Below are 23,018 nucleotides of genomic sequence, written 5' to 3' on the forward strand. Positions count from 1 at the left end.
GGCTAAACCTTGCAGCTTGGTTACTGAAGCCGAGATCTTAAGATCCAAATGTCTCTCGGAAGAAGTTATAACTCTTCAACAGAGTAGGAAGCCAGTAACCGACGCAAAATATGGAAAAAATTCCTATCGTGGTACACCCCGGATATTCCTGATACCTCACATCCCAACATTGCTCGGATCCTTTATTTTCTACAGTGGGTTGGAGTTGGGTCTCAAACCTAGTACACTCAAGGTGCAGATTTCAGCCCTAAGTTCCATATTCGACCAAGATTTGGCCTCTCATAGGTGAATCAAGAGATTCATAACTTCAGCACTCAGACTTCACTCAAGAATTCAGTCTCTGGTCCCATCCTGGGATCTAAATGTACTCCAGGGCTTAATCCTCTCTCCCTTTTGAGCCTTTCTTCTAGCACAATACGGACTCTCTCTAATAAGACTGCCTTATTTGTAGCCATCACTTCAGCACGGAGAGTAGGAGAACTTCAGGCCCTTTCTATCAGAGAACCTTACATGAATGTGACCGAAGATGGAATTATTCTTCGCCTGGACCCTTCCTTTCTCCCAAAGGTAGTTGTATATTTCCATCATTCCCAGGAAATCATCCTTCCCTCCTTCTGCCAGAATCCTTCCAATCCAAAGGAAGCAGAGTTTCACCTCCTAGATGTCCGCAGAGCTGTCCTTTATTATCTTCAACAAACTGAGTCTTGGAGATTGGATGGGAACCTATTTATACAGCACTCAGGGCAGAACAGAGGAAGGAAGGCGGCTAAATCCACTATTGCAAACTGGATCAAGAAGGCAATTGGGGAAGCCTATAGCAACCAATAAATGAATCCACCGATTGCCTTAAAGGCCCATTCTACCAGATCCACATCAACTTCATGGGCCGAAAGAGCAGGCTCTTCTACTGAGCAGATTTGCAGGGCAGCTACATGGTCTTCCCTTCATATGTTTTCTAAAAATTATAGATTACTTATCATCCACTAGGGATTTAGCCTTTGGTAGGACAGTCCTACAAGCTATTGTCCCTCCCTAATAAAATATCATTGGTATTCCTCCAATGCTGTCGTGGAAGGCGTATTGAGAAAATTAGAATTAGTCCTTACTGGTAATTCTGTTTCTAGAAGCCTTCCACGACAGCACGAATTTCCCTCCCTATGGATTTCATATAACTGTCAGGTAACCATTTTTCCAGGTGATCTTGGTAAACACTGGGGATTGACGGTAGGGGTGGTGGGGGGGCTTTTAAACTGTGTTCCTGTCCCCCAATAGGGCGTGGACGACATCCTCCAATGCTGTCATGGAAGGCTTCTAGAAACCAAATTACCGGTAAGGACTAATTCTATTTTTCGTGCTTATTTTTGAAAGCCCATTACTTCCTATGGGTGAAAAACGCAGCAAAATACACTACAAAATATGCGCGTTTCTGCTGAAAAAAAAGCTGAAAGTGACGTCACTTCTTTCAGCGTTGTTTCTAATCACTAAAAATACGCAGCAAACAAAAAAGCTACGTGGGAACAGTGAATTCTGGTTTCTCATACATTTTGCTGGAACTGCTAGGCGCAGCTGAAAATTTACATAAAAATCTGCTGCAAATACGCAGCAAAACACAACGTGTGTGCACTTACCCTTTCGGGTATGTGTGCACAGTGTTTTTTCTGCCCATTTTCTGAACCAAAGTTTGCATGAAATCTGCTGATAACTTTTCTCTGGCAGGAGATTAGCTGCATCAAAAAACGCAGGTTTAGCTGCGTTTTTTTTTTTTCATCCCCCATTATTTCCTATGGATGAAAAAATGCTGAAAGAAGTGATATGTCACAGCGTTTTTCTAATCACTGAAAATACGCAACAAACAAAAAGCAACATGTGGGAACAGTGAATTCTGGTTTCTCATAGACTTTGCTGGTACTGTCAGATGCAGCTGAAAATGTACATAAAAATAATAAATACTTTGTTAAACTAAATTATGTATTCTCTCTTAGTCGGTCTCCAAGGCATGAAAAGAAAAAGAAGGTTCGTAAATATTGGGATGTTCCACCTCCTGGCTTTGAGCACATCACCCCGATACAGTATAAAGCCATGCAAGGTAATTGTATTTATAAGTATTAGACATGCTAATCTGTTTAAATGCTCTTATTTCAAATTCTAAAATATACTTAAAGCTATTGCATTTTTAACTGCATACGTTACACTGTTACCTTTTCAGTGCTTGGGAGAACCTGTCATCAGGATTTTATAACCCAGACTAATGACATGTGTATAAAGTAGCTTTCATGCTGAGAAAATCCTTACCTTCCTTGTCGAAATGTCTTGCTATTGTAGTGTAATCCATAGTTGAAAATTTGTTAAAGTGAGCCTGTCGGCACAGAATGACTGTTTGAAACAAAGGTACAGTTGCTTGGTGCAACCCTGGCATGGCCAAGACAGTTCAGTGCATCAAAGCATCCCATATACTTGAACAAAAATGTACTGATTAACATTTGTGCAGTCTGAATAGGATGGCCTCCATCAGATCCTCCTTCATAGATGACCTCACATCCGATCTAATTGTTACCTAGCCTTCAAATAATCTCTCTACACTAACTTTAGTGGCAAAGCCTTAATCACACAGGCAACATTTCTAACAATTTCAGGGTATTAAGGAATTGCCTCATGCTCAGTCAATTTTGATGAACGGAAAAGCAAACAAAAACATAAAGCATACAGAGATGACATACACCGGACTATTGACTTATGTACAGTTTATTGAACGTTTAGATTTTCTTTAAGAAGTACTTGCCTTAATCCTGTTTTCCTGTTCATTCTAGCAGTTCTAAGCTGAGTGCAGGCATTCCTTCCCAGTGCCTTTTTTTCCTCTGATCTGTAGAGGAGCATCGCTACTGAGCATGTACAGAAAGTGCAGCACAGATTCATCTCAACTAAAAGCCTATATCCTTAGATCAGGAATAGAACAGAAATTTATAGTACATTTCATAACTTTCCCAAATTCTTATGACACAAATATTCAGCACATGTTGCTTTGAACAACTGTACCAAATTTATTATATATTTTAGTTGTCCGAGTCAGTCCATTTTATACTGACTCAGATTCCAATACTCAGACTCCACAGTACTGGTTACATGTTATGGAAAATTTCTACATAAGCTAATATATAAATTTTACTTTTTTTTTATATGACAGAGAGACAATTTTGAGCTTTTAATTACAAAGTCCTATTTTTCAAATCAGGCCAATGTCGCTTTATGTGGAAATAACTAGAATGCTTCTATATATTCTAGGGAACGCATGTAAAATCCGCATTCTTTTTTTCTGCCAAGGAGATGCAAAAATACTCAGGAAATTTCTGCATCTGCATCGTGGTCACATACCCTAACAGAAATAAACAGTTGAAAAAAGATCACTCTGTTTGTAATGACTCTATATGAAAAGTTTCACTTTTTATATTGAACTGAAATAAATGTAACTTTTACTCTAATTTAGTGATAAGCACTTGTATTTTATGCAGGATCACTGCTATACCTTATGACCTGTAAGTGCTGCAGACACAAGATAGTTTGATTATTCACTCCGGATGATCAAACTATCTTGCTAGTGTCTGGTTACCTGGATGTTGTCATGACGACATTGGGTCACCATGCTAACGATCGGGACCCCGCGTAGCCGCATCTCCAATTCAAGAGCCGAGTCCCCCTGCTCACTTGATAAATTCTGCAAATGCTGCAATTTCTCCTCAGTACGCCGATACCCCATATGTGGTCGAAAACTACTTTTGAGGCACAGTGCAAAGCTCAGAAGGGAAGAAGCGCCATTTTGGAGTTCAGATTAGTTTTTGGTATTGTGTGAGGGTGCCATGTCACATTGGCAGATCCCCTGAGGTGGCAGAACAGCAGAATTCCCCCACAAGTGACCCCATTTTACAAACTACACTACCCAATGAATTCATATAGAGGTGCAGTTAGCATGTTGACACAACATGTCTCACAGAATTTTATACCCTTGGTCGGTGAAGAAAGAATAATTACATGTTTGTCACTAAAATGTTTTCGCCCCAAGTTTTCAATTTTTCTGAAGGTTAATAGTAAAAAATGGACACCTTAGTTTGTTGTTCATTTTCTCCTGAGTGCGCCAATACCCTACAAGTAATCGGGAACTACTTTTCAGGCACAGTTTAAAACTCAGACGGGAAGGAGCACCATATTGTACTGCAGGTTTTACGGTTATGCTTTGCGGGTGCCATGACCCACTGAGAGGCCCTAAGGTGCCAGAACAGCAGAACACATCCCCCTCCACCCATAAGTGACCTCATTTTACAAACTACCTCAATGAATTCATTTAGGGGTGCAGTGATTGTACTGGCACCACCACAGGCATGTCACAGTATTTTGTACCATTGGGTGGTGGAAAAAAAACAAAACTGTTTTCGTGGTAAAAGTTAGGGTTTTTTTAGCTCCAGATTTTACATTTTCACACTGGGAAATGGGTAATAATGGCACCAAAATTTGTCACACAATTTCTGCTGAATGTAGAAATACACAAAATGTGTCTGTACAGTACTGCTTAGCCACACGGCGAGACTCTGGAGGGTCAGAGCGCTATTTGCCTCCTGGAGCGCAGATTTTCCTAGAATAGTTTGCAGACTCTGTATACAGAGCCCCTGAGTGCTACAAGAGCAGAATACCCCCCTCAAATGATCCTATTTTGGAAGCTATGCCTTTTTGTGAATTTGAATTTATCTACAGCTGTAGTGATGATTTGACTCCATGGATGTTGCTGAGTGAAAATTGCAAATCTGCCATTGTAGTGACCAGCTCATGCTTCTGGAGACATGAACCCGTAAATTAGGCTTGCTCTCATCGCTACGTAAATGCCAAACAAGTGGACGTTAAATGTGGTTTAGGCACACTGAGGGGCTCAGAAGAGAGGGGGGCATTTGGATTTGAGAGTGCAGAATTTGCTAAATTTCTTTTCGGGGGAGAGGAGCCATAGGGCTTTTCCAGAGTCTTTGCCCTACCAGTATCATGAATGCCCCTTAGGTCTGTCATCTTTTAACGGAAACATAAGTGAGGACACTTGTGGATTGAGTTGAAACTTTTCTTGGGAACATTTTACATAACATTTTGGATCACACTTTTCCTGCACTATACGCTGAGCACTTACATCGGGGTTTCCATCTAAATCTCCGAATTACGTAATTCACGTGACGTGTCCGACCGATCATTCACTATGAGGCTGCAGAGTTACTCTGGTTTTCGTCTGGCCTCTGTTCAGCATTGTCTTTTTCAGAAGTGCACAAAACTGTGGCGGACCAAACTTTTATGTATGCCTAAAAAGACGGACACCGCCGGATCATAGGCCAGATTCTGTCCAGTGTCTCCATATGCCTCATTATAGGGAATCTTCCGCCCGAAAAACCCAGCATAAAAATGAAAAATTCCCTCGTCCTTCAGAGATTAATATAATAGGTATAGAAGTATTTAAACTCACATTTATGCTGCTTTTCTTAAATTTTGTTTCAACAGCTGCTGGTCAAATTCCGGCTACAGCGCTACTTCCAACAATGACACCTGATGGTCTAGCTGTTACTCCAACACCAGTGCCTGTTGTGGGTAGTCAGATGACAAGACAGGCCCGTCGTCTTTATGTTGGAAATATTCCCTTTGGCATTACTGAGGTACTAAGGTTTCTACTATGAATGTTAAAAATGCTACATTTTTCTCTCCTGTGGTCCTTTTTGTTTCATAAGGAGGACTGTCCTAAATTAAATATTTACCTTGCAACAGTTACTTGGGATGTTTTGTCCCCCATAATTTTTTTTATTTTTTTTTTGCATTCAGTCTTTAAAATCTTAAGGTATCCAGGCTTTTTTAGGCTTGGTCTGGTTTGTGTTGTCACATGTGTTTTGCTAAATTTAACACATGGTGCTGCAAAGTATTCACTAAGAATGTGCTAATCTGGAATGAACTTTCACAGGTAGGTTTGAAAAAATATCAATTCATCCATCCAAATCTACTTGCTACCAATATTTATTGCTAGGCACACAATTTTATAAAGTATGGGTTTCAGTGTTTCCTTTTTTTTACTTCTGGAAATGGTAACAGTTTTAGACAAAGGAAAGAAGTCCCCCTGGCCCTGCAAACTGTATGTATTGCCTGTTTCAAAGTTTGACCAAATTATACTGCGGTTAGTTTGGTGTTTACAGAAATTAGTAATTGGTCTTTGTAAACTTTTTGTTAAGCAAACTTTGAATAAAACCCTTTCCATTTGAAAAAAAACAAGATCAAAGAGTTGTTTCCATTTCTTTTTAAAGTGAAAATTGTGGGGCTGAAATCCCTTCGTAGCAAAATAAGTTTGCTACCATCATGAAAGGCAAGTAGGACATTCTAGATCTTACGAATGCTCTTTTTTTACTAGTAACAGGTACATCAAGGCTTTTTTTTTTTTTTTTATCCCCTATCACAGGAAGCAATGATGGATTTTTTCAATGCCCAGATGCGCCTTGGTGGATTGACGCAAGCTCCCGGAAATCCTGTCCTTGCGGTCCAGATAAACCAGGATAAAAATTTTGCCTTTTTAGAGGTTAGTGAAAGTTCAGTGTAGTTAACCGCTTAATTTTATAATCCTTTGATAGAACAAGCATACTAATTATATTCACCCACTATTTTTTCAGTTCCGTTCAGTTGATGAGACAACACAGGCAATGGCTTTTGATGGAATTATTTTTCAAGGACAGTCATTAAAGATTCGCCGCCCACATGATTACCAGCCTTTGCCTGGCATGTCTGAAAACCCATCCGTGTATGTTCCAGGTAAACCTTCAGTTTTCTTATTTCTACTAACTTTTTTTTTAATTTATATAGTTGTGTGCTGATCTTAAATAACTACTTTAAAAATAATAAATTATTATCTGAGGCAATGAGATCGGTGGAAGTCCCCCGTCCAGCACGCCCACTGGTGTGTGAAATCTGCTCCAGAAAAGGCCATACATAAGTGATGTATGTATGGTGCTGATCACAGCAGCTCTGTACAATTAGCAGCCCCTGCAGTTTATCTTCCATTCACTTGAAAAGGAGTTGAACTCTGCAGAGGGTAACAATATATGGAACTGCTATGTTCAGCTACATGTATGTATATCTCAGATTTCAGCTGATTGTGGTGTTGCTGGGTGTTGTACTCCTACCATCTTGATTACTTTATTCATAGGCAGTTCTGCACTGTTCAGTAGTACCATGCAGCTCTGTTCATTGTATTTACATACAGCCCCCAGAGCTTGAGAAAGCTGGTTTGGCTGGGGTGCTGTGCCTTTACTGATTTGATACTGATGACCTAGACAATTGGTCATCAATAGTACTTGACAATTCATTTTAGCAGAAATTAAATCTGACATGTTTGTCTATTTGGATGGTTAAGTTGCCTTCTGTTTGTTCAATTCAAGCACAATTCCTCCCGTGGCATATTAAGTTCCTCTCTGGCTCCTCCCTTCTGAATAGAACATTAAGAGGGTTCTTGGTTTTAAAATTCTACCTCATCCCTTCACCTTCCAAGGCTGTTTTCACCTTCATGACTAGGCCAAATTTTACAATTCTGACCATTGTCAGTTTGTGGTAATAACTCTGCAACGCTTCAACGGATTCCACTGATTCGGAGCTTGTTTTTTCATGACATATTGTACTTCATAATGGTGGTAAAATTTCTTCGATATGACTTGCGTTTATTTGTTAAAAAGTTTGAAATTTGGCAAATTTGAAAATTTTGCAATTTTCTATTTTTTTCTGCCCTTAGGGTATGTGCACACGATGCAGAAATGAAGCAGAAAATTTCTGCATCATTTCTGCATCTCCCTGGCAGAAAAAACGCATGCAGATTGTGCATGCGTTTTTCCTGCAGAATACATGCGGATTCACATGCGTTTCCGCATGCAGATTACAAGCGCTTTCCAGGCGATTTTAGCATCACCTGGAAAGTGCTTGACAACTAGGTCACACTATATAAATCCATGCAAACAGCATGGATTTATATAGTGTGACCCGAGAGAGTGTATATACTTACCTCCGATGGCCCGCGCTGTCCTGCTCACTCCGTTCTCCCTCGCCGGCAACTTTGAATTGAAAGACCTGCCGACGTCAGCGTCACGTGACCCGTCACATGACTCTGACGTCACCGCAGGTCCTACAACTCACTGCAAGTGCCGGGAACCAAGCGGGAGCGCTGCGCGGGCCGACAGATGGTAAGTATATATATATTTTTTATTTTATTCTTGTTTTACAGCTTTTTTAATGGTACCTGGGTGTGGATGAGACTCTCCTCTCCTCCACACCCGGGTACCATCCGCACATTAGAACGCACCAATTACGCAAGTACAAATGCTGTCTTGCGGAATTGGCGCGTTCTAATGCAAGTCAATGGCGGCGAAATCGCCGCGTTTCCGCAAAATTAATTGACATGCTGCGGATTTTTGACCGCAGCGTTAACGCTGCGGAAAAATCCGCATCATGGGCACAGCACATGCGGATTTCCATTGGGGAACATTGCTTCCCTTCTACCATGCGTTTTTCATGCGTTTCCGCGGCGTTTACGCAACTGCAAAAACGCCGCGGAAACGCATGAAATACGCATCGTGTGAACTGAGCCTTAAACCAGTTATGTCGCACAAACTAGTTAATAAATAACATTTCCCACATGTCTACTTAACATCAGCACAATTTTTTGAAACTTTTTTTTTCCCTAAGTTAGAAGGGTTAAAAGTTGACCAGCGATTCTCATTTTTACAACAAAATTTACAAAACCATTTTTTTTTTTTTTTTAGGGACCAAATCACGTTTGAAGTGACTTAAGGGGGCCTATGTAACAGAAAATACCCAAAAGTGACAACATTCTAAAAATTGCACTCCTCAAGGTGCTCAAAACCACATTCAGGGTATGTGCACACGATGCAGAAATGAAGCAGAAAATTTCTGCAGCATTTCTGCATCTCCCTGGCAGAAAAAACGCATGCAGATTGTGCATGCGTTTTTCCTGCGGAATACATCCGGATTCACATGCGTATCCGCATGTGGATTGACAAGCGCTTTCCAGGCGATTTTAGCATCACCTGGAAAGTGCTTGACAACTAGGTCACACTATATAAATCCATGCAACCGGCATGGATTTATATAGTGTGACCCGAGAGAGTGGTAAAAATAAAAAATAAATGTATACTTTACCCTCTGATGGCTCGCGCTGTCCTGCTCACTCCGTTCTCCCGGCAACTTTGAATTGAAAGACCTGCCAACGTCGGCGTCACATGACTCTGACGTCAGCGCAGGTCCTTCAACTCACTGCAAAGTGCCGGGAACCAAGCAGGAGCGGTGCGCGGGCCGACAGAAGGTAAGTATACATTTATTTTCTTTTTTTACAGCTTTTTTAATGGTACCTGGGTGTGGATGAGACTCTCCTCTCATCTACACCCGGGTACCATCCGCACATTAGAACGCGCCAATTACGCAAGTACAGATGCAGTCTTGCAGAATTGGTGCGTTCTAATGCAAGTCAATGGTGGCGAAAACGCAGCGTTTCCGCAAAATTAATGGACTTGCTGCGGATTTTTGAGCGCAGCGTTTACGGTGCGGAAAAATCCGTATCATGGGCACAGCACATGCGGATTTCAATTGGGGAACATTGCTGCCCTTCTACCATGCGTTTTTAATGCGTTTCCGCGGCATTTACGCAGCTGCGGAAACGCATTAAAAACGCATCGTGTGAACTCGGCCTTAAGAAGTTTATTAACCCTTCAGTTACTTCACAGGAATTAATGGAATGTGGGAAAAATTAACTTTCTCACAAAAATTTTCCTTCAGATCCAATTTTTTTTTTTCATTTTCACAAGGGTAACAAGAAAAAATTAACCACAAAATTTGTTGTGCAATTTATCCTGAGCAGGCCCATACCCCACATGTGGGGGAAAAGTACTGTTTGGGCGCATGGCAGGGTTCGGAAGCGAAGGAGCGCTATTTGACTTTTTGAATGCAAAATTTACTGGGATAATTAGCTTACGCCATGTTGCGTTTGGTGAGCCCCTGATGTGCTTAAGTAATGGAAACCCCCACATGTGACCATATTTTGGAAACTAGACCATCAAGGAACTTATCTAGATGTGTAGTGAACACCTTGGATCCTCAGATGCTTTACAGAATTTTAAAACGTTGGGCTGTGAAAATAATAAAATCATATTTTTCCCACAAAGTTCATTTTGGCCCCAAATTTTGCATTTCACAAGGGTAACTGGAGAAATTGCACCATACAAATTGTTGTGCAATCTCTCCTGAGTATGCAAATACCCCATTATGTGGGGGAAAACTACTGTTTGGGCACACAGCAGGGCTCAGAAATCAAAAAAGGACGTTTTGGAATTCAGACTTGGATGGGATGGTCTGCGGGTGTCACGTTGAGTTTGGAGAGCTCCTGATGTGCCTAAACAGTACAGCCCCCCCCCCACAAGTGACACCATTTTGGAAACTAAACACCTCAAGGAATTTATCTAGATGTGTGGTGGGCACAGGTGCTTCACAAAATTTTACAACGTTGATCTGTGAAAATGAAAAAATATTTTTCCCACAAAAAAAGTTTCAGCCCCAAACTTTTTTAGTTTCACAATGATGACAGGAGAAAATGGGACATCACCAAAATGTGTTGCGCAATTTCTCCTGATTACACAGATACCCCATATGAGGTTGAAAACTACTTTTGATGCATAGTGCAAAGCTCAGTGCAAAGCTCAGAAGAGGAGTGCTATATTGGAGTTCAGATTTTCCTGGACTGGTTTGAGGGTGCCAAGTCACATTGACAGAGCCCCTGAGGTGCCAGAACAGCAGAACCCCCCCCCCTCCCCCATAAGTGACCCCATTTTACAAACTACAACTCTCAATGAACTCCACTAGAGATGCAGCAGTGATCATATTGACACATAATTTTATACCATTGGGCAGTGAAAAAAATTTACTTTTTTACCACCAAAATTTTGTTTTAGCCAGATTTTACATTTTCACATTGGGAAATGGGTAGAAATAGCTCCAAAATTTGTCCCACAATTTCTGCAGAATGTAGAAATACCATATATTGCTATAAAGTACCGATTAGCCATGCGGTGAGACTGTGGAGGAATGGAGCGCTATTTGCCTCCTGGCCCTACGTGTTAGAGCAGAATCCCTCCCCCTCACATGACCCTAATTTGGAAATGAGATCTCTTTGGAAATTTATGTACAAGTGTGCTGACAATTTTGACTCCAATGCATGTTTTCCAGAAACAAGCAGCATTGGATGTTCATGAGTAAAAATTGGAAACTGCCATTGCAGTGCCCAGTATATGGTAGTGCACCTGTAAACTAGGCGGGCTCTCATCGCTACAGAAATGCCAAATATGTAGACGCTAAATGTGGTTTAGGCACAGAAGGGTGGAGGGCTTCTGGATTTTGGAGAGCAGAATTTGCTGGATTTCTTTTGGGGTGCGAAAAGCCATTGCACACAGATTTATTAATAATAATAATAAATATTTTGCTTTTCCAGAACCTTTATACTGCCAACCAATATCTAAACCAGCAACATCCATAGCTGTCTAGAACAAGAGATTCCAGCTCTGTAATATATGTAACTTTTATTTAATATGAAATATAAAAACAATATTTTAATAAAAAGATGGTCTTTCCAAAGAGTGAAAGGACACATTCACTGACTGGATAATAATCCCCATAAAGGCTATCCACCATATGTAACTCAAAGTATGACATTTATAGGCATATAACAGGTGACGACATAGTATTTAGAAAATGCAATATAAGTCAAATAGGCATATACAGAAAGTCTCCAATTAGGCTATGTTCCTACGATGCAGAAATGCTCTGGATTTTTCCTGAGCGTTTCTGCATCTCCCCTGGCATGAAAAACGCATGCGGATTGTACATGCGTTTTTCCTGCCAGGGACATGCGGATGTGAAGCGTTCTTCACATGCATTTCTGCATGCGGGTTGTCAAGCGCTTTCCAAGCGATTTTAGCATCACTTGGAAAGTGCTTGACAACTTGGTCACACTAATATATATCTGTCTATCTATCTATCTATCTATCTATATATCCATGCAACCGTCATGGATTTATAGTGTGACCCGAGAGAATGTCAAAAAATAAATCTATACTTGCCTTCCGATGGCCCCGTGTCTTGCTTCACCGTGCCGGCAGATCGCGTTACACTGAAGGGCCTGCTGATGTCAGCGTTGCGTGACTCGTCACATGACTATTACGTCAGAGCAGGTCCTTCAGTCCATCGCGAACTGCTGGCATGAGAGGAGGAGCGCATCGCAGGCTGCCAGAAGGTAAGTATTTATTTATTTTTTATTTTATTCTTTTTTTTTTTTTACAGTTTTCTATTGTACCCGGGTCCGGAGGAGAGTCTCCTCTTCTCTAGACCTGGGTACCATCCGCACATTGGAATGCGCAAAACAGTGATGCTTAATCCATGCGGTCTAATGCAAGTCAATGGCGGCCAAAACACAGCACTTCCGCAAAATAGTTGGTAGTGCTGCGTTTTTTTCCGCAATGATAATCCGCAGCGGAAATTTCCGCAGCATGTGCACAGCACATGCGGATTATCATTGGGGAACATGGCAGGCCTTCTACTATGCGTTTTTTAAGTGTTTCTGCAGCGTTTTTGCCGCTGCGGAAACGCTTAAAAAAACCGCATCGTGGGCACGCAGCCTTAGCGTCAATATCACTCTAGAGAGTCAAAATAAAATTGGAAATTGGGTGGCACTTTAAAAGGGTCCCAGAAGGGTATAGCAGTATTACACAATTATTGCCCCCAACAAAAACCAAAATGCCAAGTATCAGAGGAATAGCAAAAATCAGGACCTACCGATCTATATATGTCCTACAACTGGATAGCCCAGATCTAATCCTAGGTGGTCAATGATCACGATGAATCATTAAATAAGGGTAACGTTACCTAGTAAGCCGGCCACATAGAGGAGAGTGAATCTGTGTCCTCCCCACACCCGATGACGTTTCGCCGTTGCTTCTTCTGGGGGCTGTCTGACTATAGAGGGGCAAGGTTTGATCATACCACCTCTCCTGGACAGAGGAGGAAACAAAGATTATACAGACAGGACAGCAGCAGATCACAGCTAATTCTTTTGGTGAGAGAAAATATTTCTCTACCTGTTTTGAAAAAATGTTTTACCTCAAATTATTTGCGATTCCCTGCTGTAATGTCTATATATTCTGCATCCTCCCCTGCCAAGGAGCTATGGTATGATCAGACCATGTTCCATGCACAATCAGACACCGCCATTACACAGTACATGGCCATTACACAGTACATAGCAGGGGCACATATAGAATATTATTTCAACACGGGAACTTTTTTTTTTAAAACACATTCAATTGTGGAAATTATTATTATTCTAAGATCTATTGATTAAAATGAACTTGGTTCATGGGACAACCCCTTTATTGTGAAAATGTCTTCACGGAGTACAAATTTCACCAATAAATTAAGAGCGATCCGTCCAGGAGGAGAACGAAGCAAATATCTCTGATTTAAGATCTTAACCACCAATAGACCTTTTTACTGACCTGCGGGTTAAGAGACTAGCATCCCCAGACAGGTAACAATCCAGCAGCTGTCAGCTGTACAGTATAGCTGACAACTTGCTGCATCAGCCACGATCAGTGTTTGCACTATGACCGTTTAAACCCCTTATATGCTGCGATCAATAGTGACTACAGCATCTAAATGGTTGATTGTGGAGTCTCCCTCTTTAACCCCATTGGCACCCTGAGATTGATTGCATGGCCCTGATGTTGGCCATGTTTACTGGCTATAGTGACCTGCTCAGAAGTTAAAGGGGGTATGTATGCATCTTATGACCTGCCAGCCCTGCAGACACAAGATAGTTGATCATGCATTGCTCATGATCAAACTACCTTGCTAGTGCCTGGTGACCTGGATCTTGTCATGACTACATCGGGTCACCATGGAATCAATCGGGACTCCCGCGATGACGTCGTGCAGTCTCTGATCCAAGAGCAGAGGGGCTTTCGTCCCTTTGCTAGCTCGTTAAATACTGCAATCTCAGCATTTAGGGGGTTAAAGTGCCGGCTGTCAGTCAGCTGACACCCGGCGGCGATCGCACCCGCACAGCCTCTGTTCGGGCAAGATCCGTGAGACGTAATACGTACCTGGTCATTAAGGCCCAGGCCACATGGACGTATTGCGTATCGCGTCATAAAGGGGTTAATGTGTGTTTCAAAATGAATAGTCTGCATGCAGAGACTTGTGGGGGAAGCGCTGGTCTCTGCAAACCGGGCAGTTTTACAACACACACTTAAAAGCTGCTGCGGTTTGACGCGTTGTGTTTATGCAGCGTCAAACCAGCAGCGTCCAGATGTTACAGCATAGTGGATGGGATTTCTTTATCGATTCATTTGGAGACACAGGACCATGGGTGTATGCTGTTGTTGCCAGGAGATTGACACTAGGCAAAAAAAGAAATTGCTCCTCCTCCGCTGTATACACCCGCCTACAGCTTCTCGGGTGGGGCGTTCCTCTTACCAGCGTGTATACGCCCCCTCCGGCAATCGGCTAATCAGGGCTGAGGAGCATTGTGATTCTTCCGCCACACCCACAGCTCTTCTGGAGACCTATCAGCGGCCGGATCCTTTAAGCCCGCCCCCATTCCTTCTGCCTATCAGAGCCTCGGCGCCCCTCTTCACTCAGGGCAGCGCGCTCCTGCCCTGCCCCTCTACGCTGTTCTGCTCCTGCGGCACCACTTTGCCTGGCAGCTTCATCACAGTGGCTCGCTCAAGCCTCAGCTCCGTAGTTCCGACGGGGGACACGGGACTGTGGTTACTTCAGGACCGAGTAGGCTCTGCCCTGGCACCGACCCACACCCTTTACTGCCCACAGGCTCCCTTCTCTGCAGTATCCCTGGTCACATATGCCCAAACCCAGGGAGCACTCTGTCTTTCCCTCTCAGTCACATACTACTCCTGTGCTCTTTGTAGTACTAAGTGGCCCGTGGGTCTGACAACGGGTTTCTGATCGACCTGCAAGCCTCCCACCATGCTGGCACCCCAAGACTCCCCCCCCCCCCCCCCCCCCCGCCGCCCAGGACGAAGGAACTCGCTCTTCTCTGGAGTGGGCTGTTGCTATGTCCCAGTCTGTCTCTGACCTCACCAAGGTATCTCAATCTCTGGTGCTGGTCCTAGAACGCTTGCCTATGTTATCCACGGCCACCAGTGCTCCGAACTTTCCCACGGACGATTCGCAGGCACCCCTGCCCCCTCTCCCCAAGGGCTGACTGAGAGTACTTTCTCAGAAACGGACTCACACAAGCTCATTCTCCAGCTCTCAAGACTCCAAAAATGCTCCCTGCATCTCACACCTCTTCCCCAGACTCTGCATCCGACAGACCAGTATTCCAAGATCCAGGACATGGTTGACAGCCTTATATCGGCCGTCAATCAGACTCTGCATGTTAAAGAGGACGAGAGCCCTTCTCAGGACTACTCCGTTTCCTTCAAGAGAATTAAGCGCCCGGCACGCACCTTTTCTAACCTTACAGAATTTGACTCTGTATTTCAGAAACAGTGGGAGCATCCAGAAAAGCACTTCACAGGAAAGAAAGTTACACATGCTATACCCATTTAACCATGACCTTGTCAGCAAATAGACGGAGTCCCAATCAGTGGATCCTCTCGGCCAAGACAGTGCTGTCTCTTCCAGCTTGTTCCTCCCTCAAGGACACTATGGATAGACAGGTTTTGGCCTTGGCTTAGTCAGCCTTCGAGGCTGCTGACACCTCCCTGTGTACTTCCTTTGCCTCAACTTGGGTATCAAAAGCAGTGTCCGCATGGGCCAAACAGCTTAGGCAGGGCATCCTAACGGGGGCTTCCCCAGACGATCTGGCTGACCTAGCGGATCAGATCGTCCATGCAGGGAAATATCTTATCACGGCATCCCTTGACGCCGCTACCTGCTCAGCCCGCGTCTCCTAGCAATATTATTGCTTTACTTAGAATTCTTTGGCTGAAGGCTTGGAACGCCGACCTGGCCTGCAAAAATTCACTAACAAATCTCCCGTTTCAAGGCTCCAGGCTGTTTGGGTCTAAGTTAGACCAGTTCATTTCTGATGCCACTGAGGGCAAGAGCACCTCCCTTCCCCAGCCCAGACCTAAACGCCACTTTCCTAGGAGACGTTCTCTTCAGTTCCGGTCCTTTCGTCAGTTCGCTCAACCGGGCCCCTCCTCTCAACAGGACCATACCTCAGCACAGCGAGAGAGACTTAAGCCTACCTTTAGGCCCACTCCCAACTGGCACGCAAAGGGTCGATCCTCCAAGCCGTCTGGTTCCCAATCATGATCCAACAGATTTTCCTCAGCATGATGGGTCACTACCACCTGGGACTTCTCGCAGGGTGGGCGGCCGTCTACTTCTGTTCCGAGACGCCTGGGTCAAGGAGATTGAGACCTCCGGCTGCAAAAATGGAATTCATCGCCATGCCAAGAACACAATTTCTCAAATCCCGCCCCCCTCAACCATCTCTGCTTCCCGGCTACCTTCAGGCCATTGCCTCCCTTCTGCGCTCAGGAGTCATAGTTCCCGTCCCCTTTCAGGAAAGGTTTTCCGGTTTTTACTCCTAATCTTTTCGTCGTTCCATAAAAGGACGGCTCACTACGTCCGATCCTGGACATCAAACGACTAAACCGACAAGTACGCATCCGGCACTTCAGAATGGAGTCCCTCAGGTAAGTAATCGCCTCGATGGAAGCCGAGGAATATCTATGTTCAGTCGACTTTCCGGACTCATACCTTCACATCCCAATCTGTGCATCACATCAGAAATTCCTTTGATTTTTCCTTCCAGAAGAACATTACCAGTTCACTTCCCTCTCCTTCGGGCTTGCCTCCGCCCCGAGGGTTTTCGCGAAGGTAATGGCAACAGTCATGGCCATTCTACGAGCCACGGGGATTGTATTTATCCCCTATCTCGACGCCCTGTTAGTCCCTGAGCCTTTGACCTTTGGGGCCTTTGATTGTCTCCACAGCCTCCAGATCACCTTGAACACACTCTCTCGGTTAGGCTGGCTGATCAACACAGACAAATCCTCCCTGGTCCCATCTCAATGTGTAACCTTTCTAGGAATGCAGTTCGACACGACCAGTGCCCGGGTCCTTCTTCCCAGGGAAAAGATAAACTCTCTCCATCGGGGGATCCATCTTCTCTCCGACCCAAGTGCACACTCTTTGCCTATGCATGAGTGTCCTGGGAAAAATGGTGGCTGCTATGGAAGCAGTGCCGTTTGCCCAGTTCCATACTCTGCCTCTTCAACTGGCCCTTCTTTTGGCATGCGACAAGAACCCGTCGTCTCTAGATCGACGCATCAGGTTGCTTCTTCAAGTGAGAAGGTCATAAACATGGTGGACCCGCCCTCTTCCTTCAGACCCGGGAAGTCATTCCTACCACTTTGCAGGCAGGTGGTCACGACTGATGCCAGCCTCATCGGTTGGGGGGCAGTCTTCCTTCACCACACGGTGCAGGGCTGGTGGAGTCCCCACGAAGTCTCCCTACCGATCAATACCTTGGAGATGAGGGCAATTTACCTGTCGTTGCGTCACTGGCAGGATATTCTTGCAGGGTTCCCAGTTTGCGTACAATCGGACAGCGCCACAGCCGTGGCGTACATAAACTGTCAGGGAGGAATGCGCGCAGCAAGTCCGTCTTGAAAGAGGTGGCAAGAGTGCTAGTTTAGGCCAAGAAGACGGTTCCGACAATCTTAGCAGTCCACATTCCGGGGGTCGACAATTGGGTGGCCGACTTCCTCAGTCGACAGGGCCTTGCCTCAGGAGAATGGCCTCTCCATCCTGTGGTGTTCCATAAGATTTGCTTACAGTGGGCCACGCCGGACGTCGACCTCATGGCGTCTGTTAAACCACAAGGTCCCATCCTCTGTAGCCCGGTCCTGCGATCCCCTAGCGATAGCTCAAGACAAAGAAACCCCTGGAAATATCATAACACTGCATGGGTAGGTATTACATACAACACTATACATCAATGTAGGTACAACTTATGGCTTCTCTCTTGGTAATATTTGCTCTGGCCTTATATAGTGAATGTATACTAGCAACTCTAATTCACCTTTGCCCCCTCAGTGGCCTCCAAAGGTAAATCAGATAAGGCTCTTACATGGATAATGGTGTGCAATAAATGCACAATTTATGTAGATGGTGGATTGTAGTGTGAATATAAATAAGGCCTATTTGGCTGCTAAAATATTATAATGAGTCTGTTCCCAACCTTGGATCTCAATAGACTCACGAACAACTACCTTTTTCTTAAAGGCCTGTTTTACGCAATATCACTCTCACACCTTATCACACAGTTCTTTTAAATTCCAGAGGATTGGAATTTTTAACAAAAAGAAATTCTGAGCCTTCTGCGTATCCTGCCGACTTTGCCAAAGATTGTCGTGTGAATATAAAAATAGCTGTTTTTGAGTCCATGTTGAAATATATAGAATGTATTCAAACCAGCACTGGATGGTATGGTTTAGTTATATATTTACAGACTGATAAGGCTCATTCTGTTTAACTTTACTTTGTGTTTACTTGATGTTTAGACACAAGATAATGAATAAGCAATAAGATGTTACTTATAAAGATTGTCTGAAACATCTATCACAAATAGTCTTCTGTTTGAGGGTTATTGTAAAACATGAAGATTTACATAACCTTTTGTGTTTAGTTTACTTAATTGATTCCGAAGAGCCTTTAAATTGTGTATTTATTGTACACCCTTGTCCATGTAAGAGCCTTATCTGATTTACCTTTGGACCTACAGCCGGCCTCTCTGGGGGCAAAGGTGAATTAGACTTGCTAGTGTACATTCAATATATAAGGCTAGAGAAAATATTACAAAGAGAGAAGCCATAAGTTGTACCTACACTGATGTGTAGTGCTGTATGTAATACCTGCCCATGCAGTGTTATGATATTTCCAGGGGTTTCTGTCTTGGTGAAATTGCTTCTCTGATATTCCAGACAGATGATGTTTAAAAGCTCCTTGGTGATAACGGGAGTATATGTACAGTAAAGACCAAAAGTTTGGACACACCTCATTTAAAGATTTTTCTGTATTTTCATGACAATGAAAATTGTACATTCACACTGAAGGCATCAAAACTATGAATTAACACATGTGGAATTATCTACTTAACAAAAAAGTGTGAAACAACTGAAAATGTCTTATATTCTAGGTTCTTCAAAGTAGCCACCTTTTGCTTTGATGACTGCTTTGCACACTCTTGGCATTCTCTTGATGAGCTTCAAGAGGTAGTCACCGGAAATGGTTTTCACTTCAAAGGTGTGCCCTGTCAGGTTTAATAAGTGGGATTTCTTGCCTTATAAATGGGGTTGAGACCATCAGTTGTGTTGTGCAGAAGTCAGGTAGATACACAGCTGATAGTCCTACTGAATAGACTGTTAGCTGCTTTTTTTCTTGCCAGAATACAAATTCTAAGTAAAGAAAAACGAGAAAATTTCTGCTTCATTTCCGCATGTCCTCTCCCGGAAAAACGCATGCTTAATTCCGCACGCGTTTATTGCGCTTTTATTGCGCGTTTTCCACATGCGGAATTGCCTTGCGTTTTTAATGCATTGCACAAGGCAATTCCGCATGCGGAAACGCAAAATTAATGGACATGCTGCAGATTTTTGAACGCAGCATAAACGCTGCGGAAAAATCCGCAGCATTGGCATAGAACTTGTGGATTCTCATTGGGGACAATGGGATGCGGATTACCAAGCGTTTTACAAGCGTTTCCGCTGCGGAAAATCCGCAGCAAAAACGCTTGTAATCCGCAACGTGGGCACGCAGCCTTAAGAGGAGACTATGTGCAGCAGGCCTTCATGGTAAAATAGCTGCTAGGAAACCACTGCTAAGGACAGGCAACAAGCAGAAGAGACTTGTTTGGGCTAAAGAACACAAGGAATGGACATTAGACCAGTGGAAATCTGTGCTTTGGTCTGAGGAGTCCAAATTTGAGATATTTGGTTCCGACAACCGTGTCTTTGTGCGACGCAGCAAAAGTGAACAGATGGACTCTACATGCCTGGCTCCCACCGTGAAGCATGGAGGAGGAGGTGTGATGGTTTGGGGGGTGCTTTGCTGGTGACACTGTTGGGGATTTATTCAAAATTGAAGGCATACTGAACCAGCATGGCTACCACAGCATCTTGCAGCGGCATGCTATTCCATCCGGTTTGCGTTTAGTTGGACCATCATTTATTTTTCAACAGGACAATGTCCCCAAACACACCTCCAGGCTGTGTAAGGGCTATTTGACCAAGAAGGAGAGTGATGGGGTGCTACGCCAAATGACCTGGCCTCCACAGTCACCAGACCTGAACCCAATCGAGATGGTTTGGGGTGAGCTGGACCGCAGAGTGAAGGAAAAAGGGCCATCAAGTGCTAAGCATCTCTGGGAACTCCTTCAGGATTGTTGGAAGACCATTTCCGGCGACTACCTCTTGAAGCTCATCAAGAGAATGCCAAGAGTGTGCAAAGCAGTCATAAAAGGTGGCTTCTTTGAAGAACCTAGAATATAAGACATATTTTCAGTTGTTTCACACTTTTTTGTTAAGTATATAATTCCACATGTGTTAATTCATAGTTTTGATGCCTTCAGTGTGAATGTACAATTTTCATAGTCATGAAAATACAGAAAAATCTTTAAATGAGGTGTGTCCAAACTTTTGGTCTGTACTGTACATATGTACTTAACCTTTGTATTATAACATATACAAAAGTGTATGCATCATCATCATATCATACTATTCCTTTAATTATGTATTTTCTATTAAATCAACTATTATAAATAAAATTGCGTTACGTCGCAAGTGGTTGCCTTCTTTAAAGCCGTGTCTGAGCTTTAGTGTCAAAACTTGGCAAAACAGTCCCTCCCGAGTCTTGCCGTATGGCTAAGCAGTACTGTACAGCCACATATGGGGTATTTCTACATTCAGCAGAAATTGTGGAACAAATTTTGGTGCCATTTTTACCCATTTTCCAGTGTGAAATGTAAATTCTGGGGCTAAAACAACATTTTGGTAGTAAAAATGTCTTTTTTTTTTTTTTTCTCTCCTTCAATACCCAATGGTATGAAATTGTGACACATCTGTGTTGTCAATATGATCACTGCTCCCCTAGATGAATTCATTGAGAGGTGTAGTTTGTAAAATGGGGTCACTTACGGAGGTTTCTGCTGTTCTGTCACCTCAGGGGCTCTGTCAATGTGACATGGTACCCTCAAACCGGTCCAGCAAAATCTGAACTCCAATATGGCGTTTCTTCCTTCTGAGCAGGGCTGTGGAGTCGGTAAGCCAAACCTCCGACTCCTCCATTTCCATGACACTGACTCCACAACTCCAACTCCCTCCTACATGGCTCATGTTTAAGGGATAAATTTACTGTAGCACAGATTCATCTCAGCTAAAAGTCTAGACCCTTAGATCAGGAATAGGACAGACATTTATAGGACATTTCATAACTTTTCAAAATTCTTATGAAAAAATATTCCCCACAAACTGCATTGAACTACTGTGCCCAATTTATTATATATTTTAGGAGTCTACATTTTATACCGACTCAGACTCCACAACTCCGACTCCACAGCCCTCCAGTTCTGATCTTTGCACTATGCCTCAAAAGTATTTTTTGACCACATATGGGTGATCTGCGTACTCAAGAGAAATTGCACAACAAATTTTGTGGTCCATTTTCTCCTGTTACCCTTGTGAAAATGCAAAATTTGGTGCTTAAAAACATTCTTACGGGAAAAAAGTTTTTTTTTTTTTTCTTTCATGGCACAACGCTTTAAACTTCTGCGAAGCACTTGAAGGTTCAAAGTGCTCACCACACATCTAGATAAGGTCCCTGAGGGGTCTAGTTTCCAAAATGGTGACATTTGTGGGGGTTTTCACGCACATCAGGGGCTTTCCAAATCAGACATGGTGTCTGCTAATAATTCCAGCAAATTTTGGGCTCAAAAAGTCAAATGGCGCTCCTTTACTTCCAAGACCTGCCGTGCGCCCAAACAGTAGTTTTGCTCCACATATTGGGTATCTGCGTACTCAGGAGAAATTGCACAATTTCCTCCTGATATAGGTAATATATAGGCAGTGCTCCAAAAATTTAAAGTGCGACAATTTTTGGTAACCCTCACAGATGGGCCTTTTTTTGCTCAATACACCTATAAACTCAGGTATACCAGACAGGTATGTGTTGGTGTGTGCATATTTTATATATTTTTTGAATGTTCAATAGTGCAATAAATTAATATATTCACTGACTAGATGTGTGTGTTTATGTATATATACAGGTGCATCTCACAAAATTAGAATATCATCAAAAAGTTAATTTATTTCAGTTCTTCAATACAAAAAGTGAAATTCAATATAGTCATTACAAAGATAGTGATCTATTTCAAGTGTTTATTTCTGTTAATGTTGATGATTATGGCTTACAGCCAATGAAAACACAAGTCATTATCTCAGTAAATTAGAATAATTAACAACACCTGCAAAGGCTTCGTAAGTGTTTAATAAGGTCCCTTAGTCTGTTTCAGTAGGCTCCACAATCATGGGGAAGACTGCTGACTTGACAGATGTCCAGAAGGCAGTCATTGGCACACTCCACAAGGAGGGTAAGCCACAAAAGGTCATTGCTAAAGAAGCTGGCTGTTTACAGAGTGCTCTATCCAAGCATATTAATGGAAAGTTTAGTGGTAGGAAAAAGTGTGGTAGAAAAAGGTGCACAAGCAACCGGTATAACCGCTGCCTTGAAAGGATTAAGAAAAAGCCATTCAAAAATTTGGGGGAGATTTACAAGGAGTGGACTGCTACTGGAGTCATTGCTTCAAGAGCCACCACACACAGACGTGTCCAGTCCATGGGCTACAAGTGTCGCATTCCTTGTGCCAAGCCACTCATGACCAA

The 23,018-nt window shown here is 43.1% G+C and overlaps 1 protein-coding gene across 1 annotated transcript in view; it reads left to right on the forward strand.

Annotated features, from left to right (window-relative positions):
- Positions 1-23,018, forward strand: part of U2AF2 (U2 small nuclear RNA auxiliary factor 2) — a 144,261-nt gene that overhangs the window by 45,047 nt on the left and 76,196 nt on the right. Inside the window, exons 3-6 of the mRNA XM_073656532.1 lie at positions 1,983-2,086; positions 5,521-5,672; positions 6,461-6,577; positions 6,669-6,807. Coding sequence (XP_073512633.1) covers positions 1,983-2,086; positions 5,521-5,672; positions 6,461-6,577; positions 6,669-6,807 — 512 coding nt within the window. The remainder of the gene's footprint in view (positions 1-1,982; positions 2,087-5,520; positions 5,673-6,460; positions 6,578-6,668; positions 6,808-23,018) is intronic.

Source organism: Phyllobates terribilis, unplaced genomic scaffold (genome assembly GCF_046119375.1).
Source record: "Phyllobates terribilis strain yellow unplaced genomic scaffold, ASM4611937v1 Scaffold_12__6_contigs__length_324123572, whole genome shotgun sequence".
NCBI lineage: Eukaryota > Metazoa > Chordata > Amphibia > Anura > Dendrobatidae > Phyllobates > Phyllobates terribilis.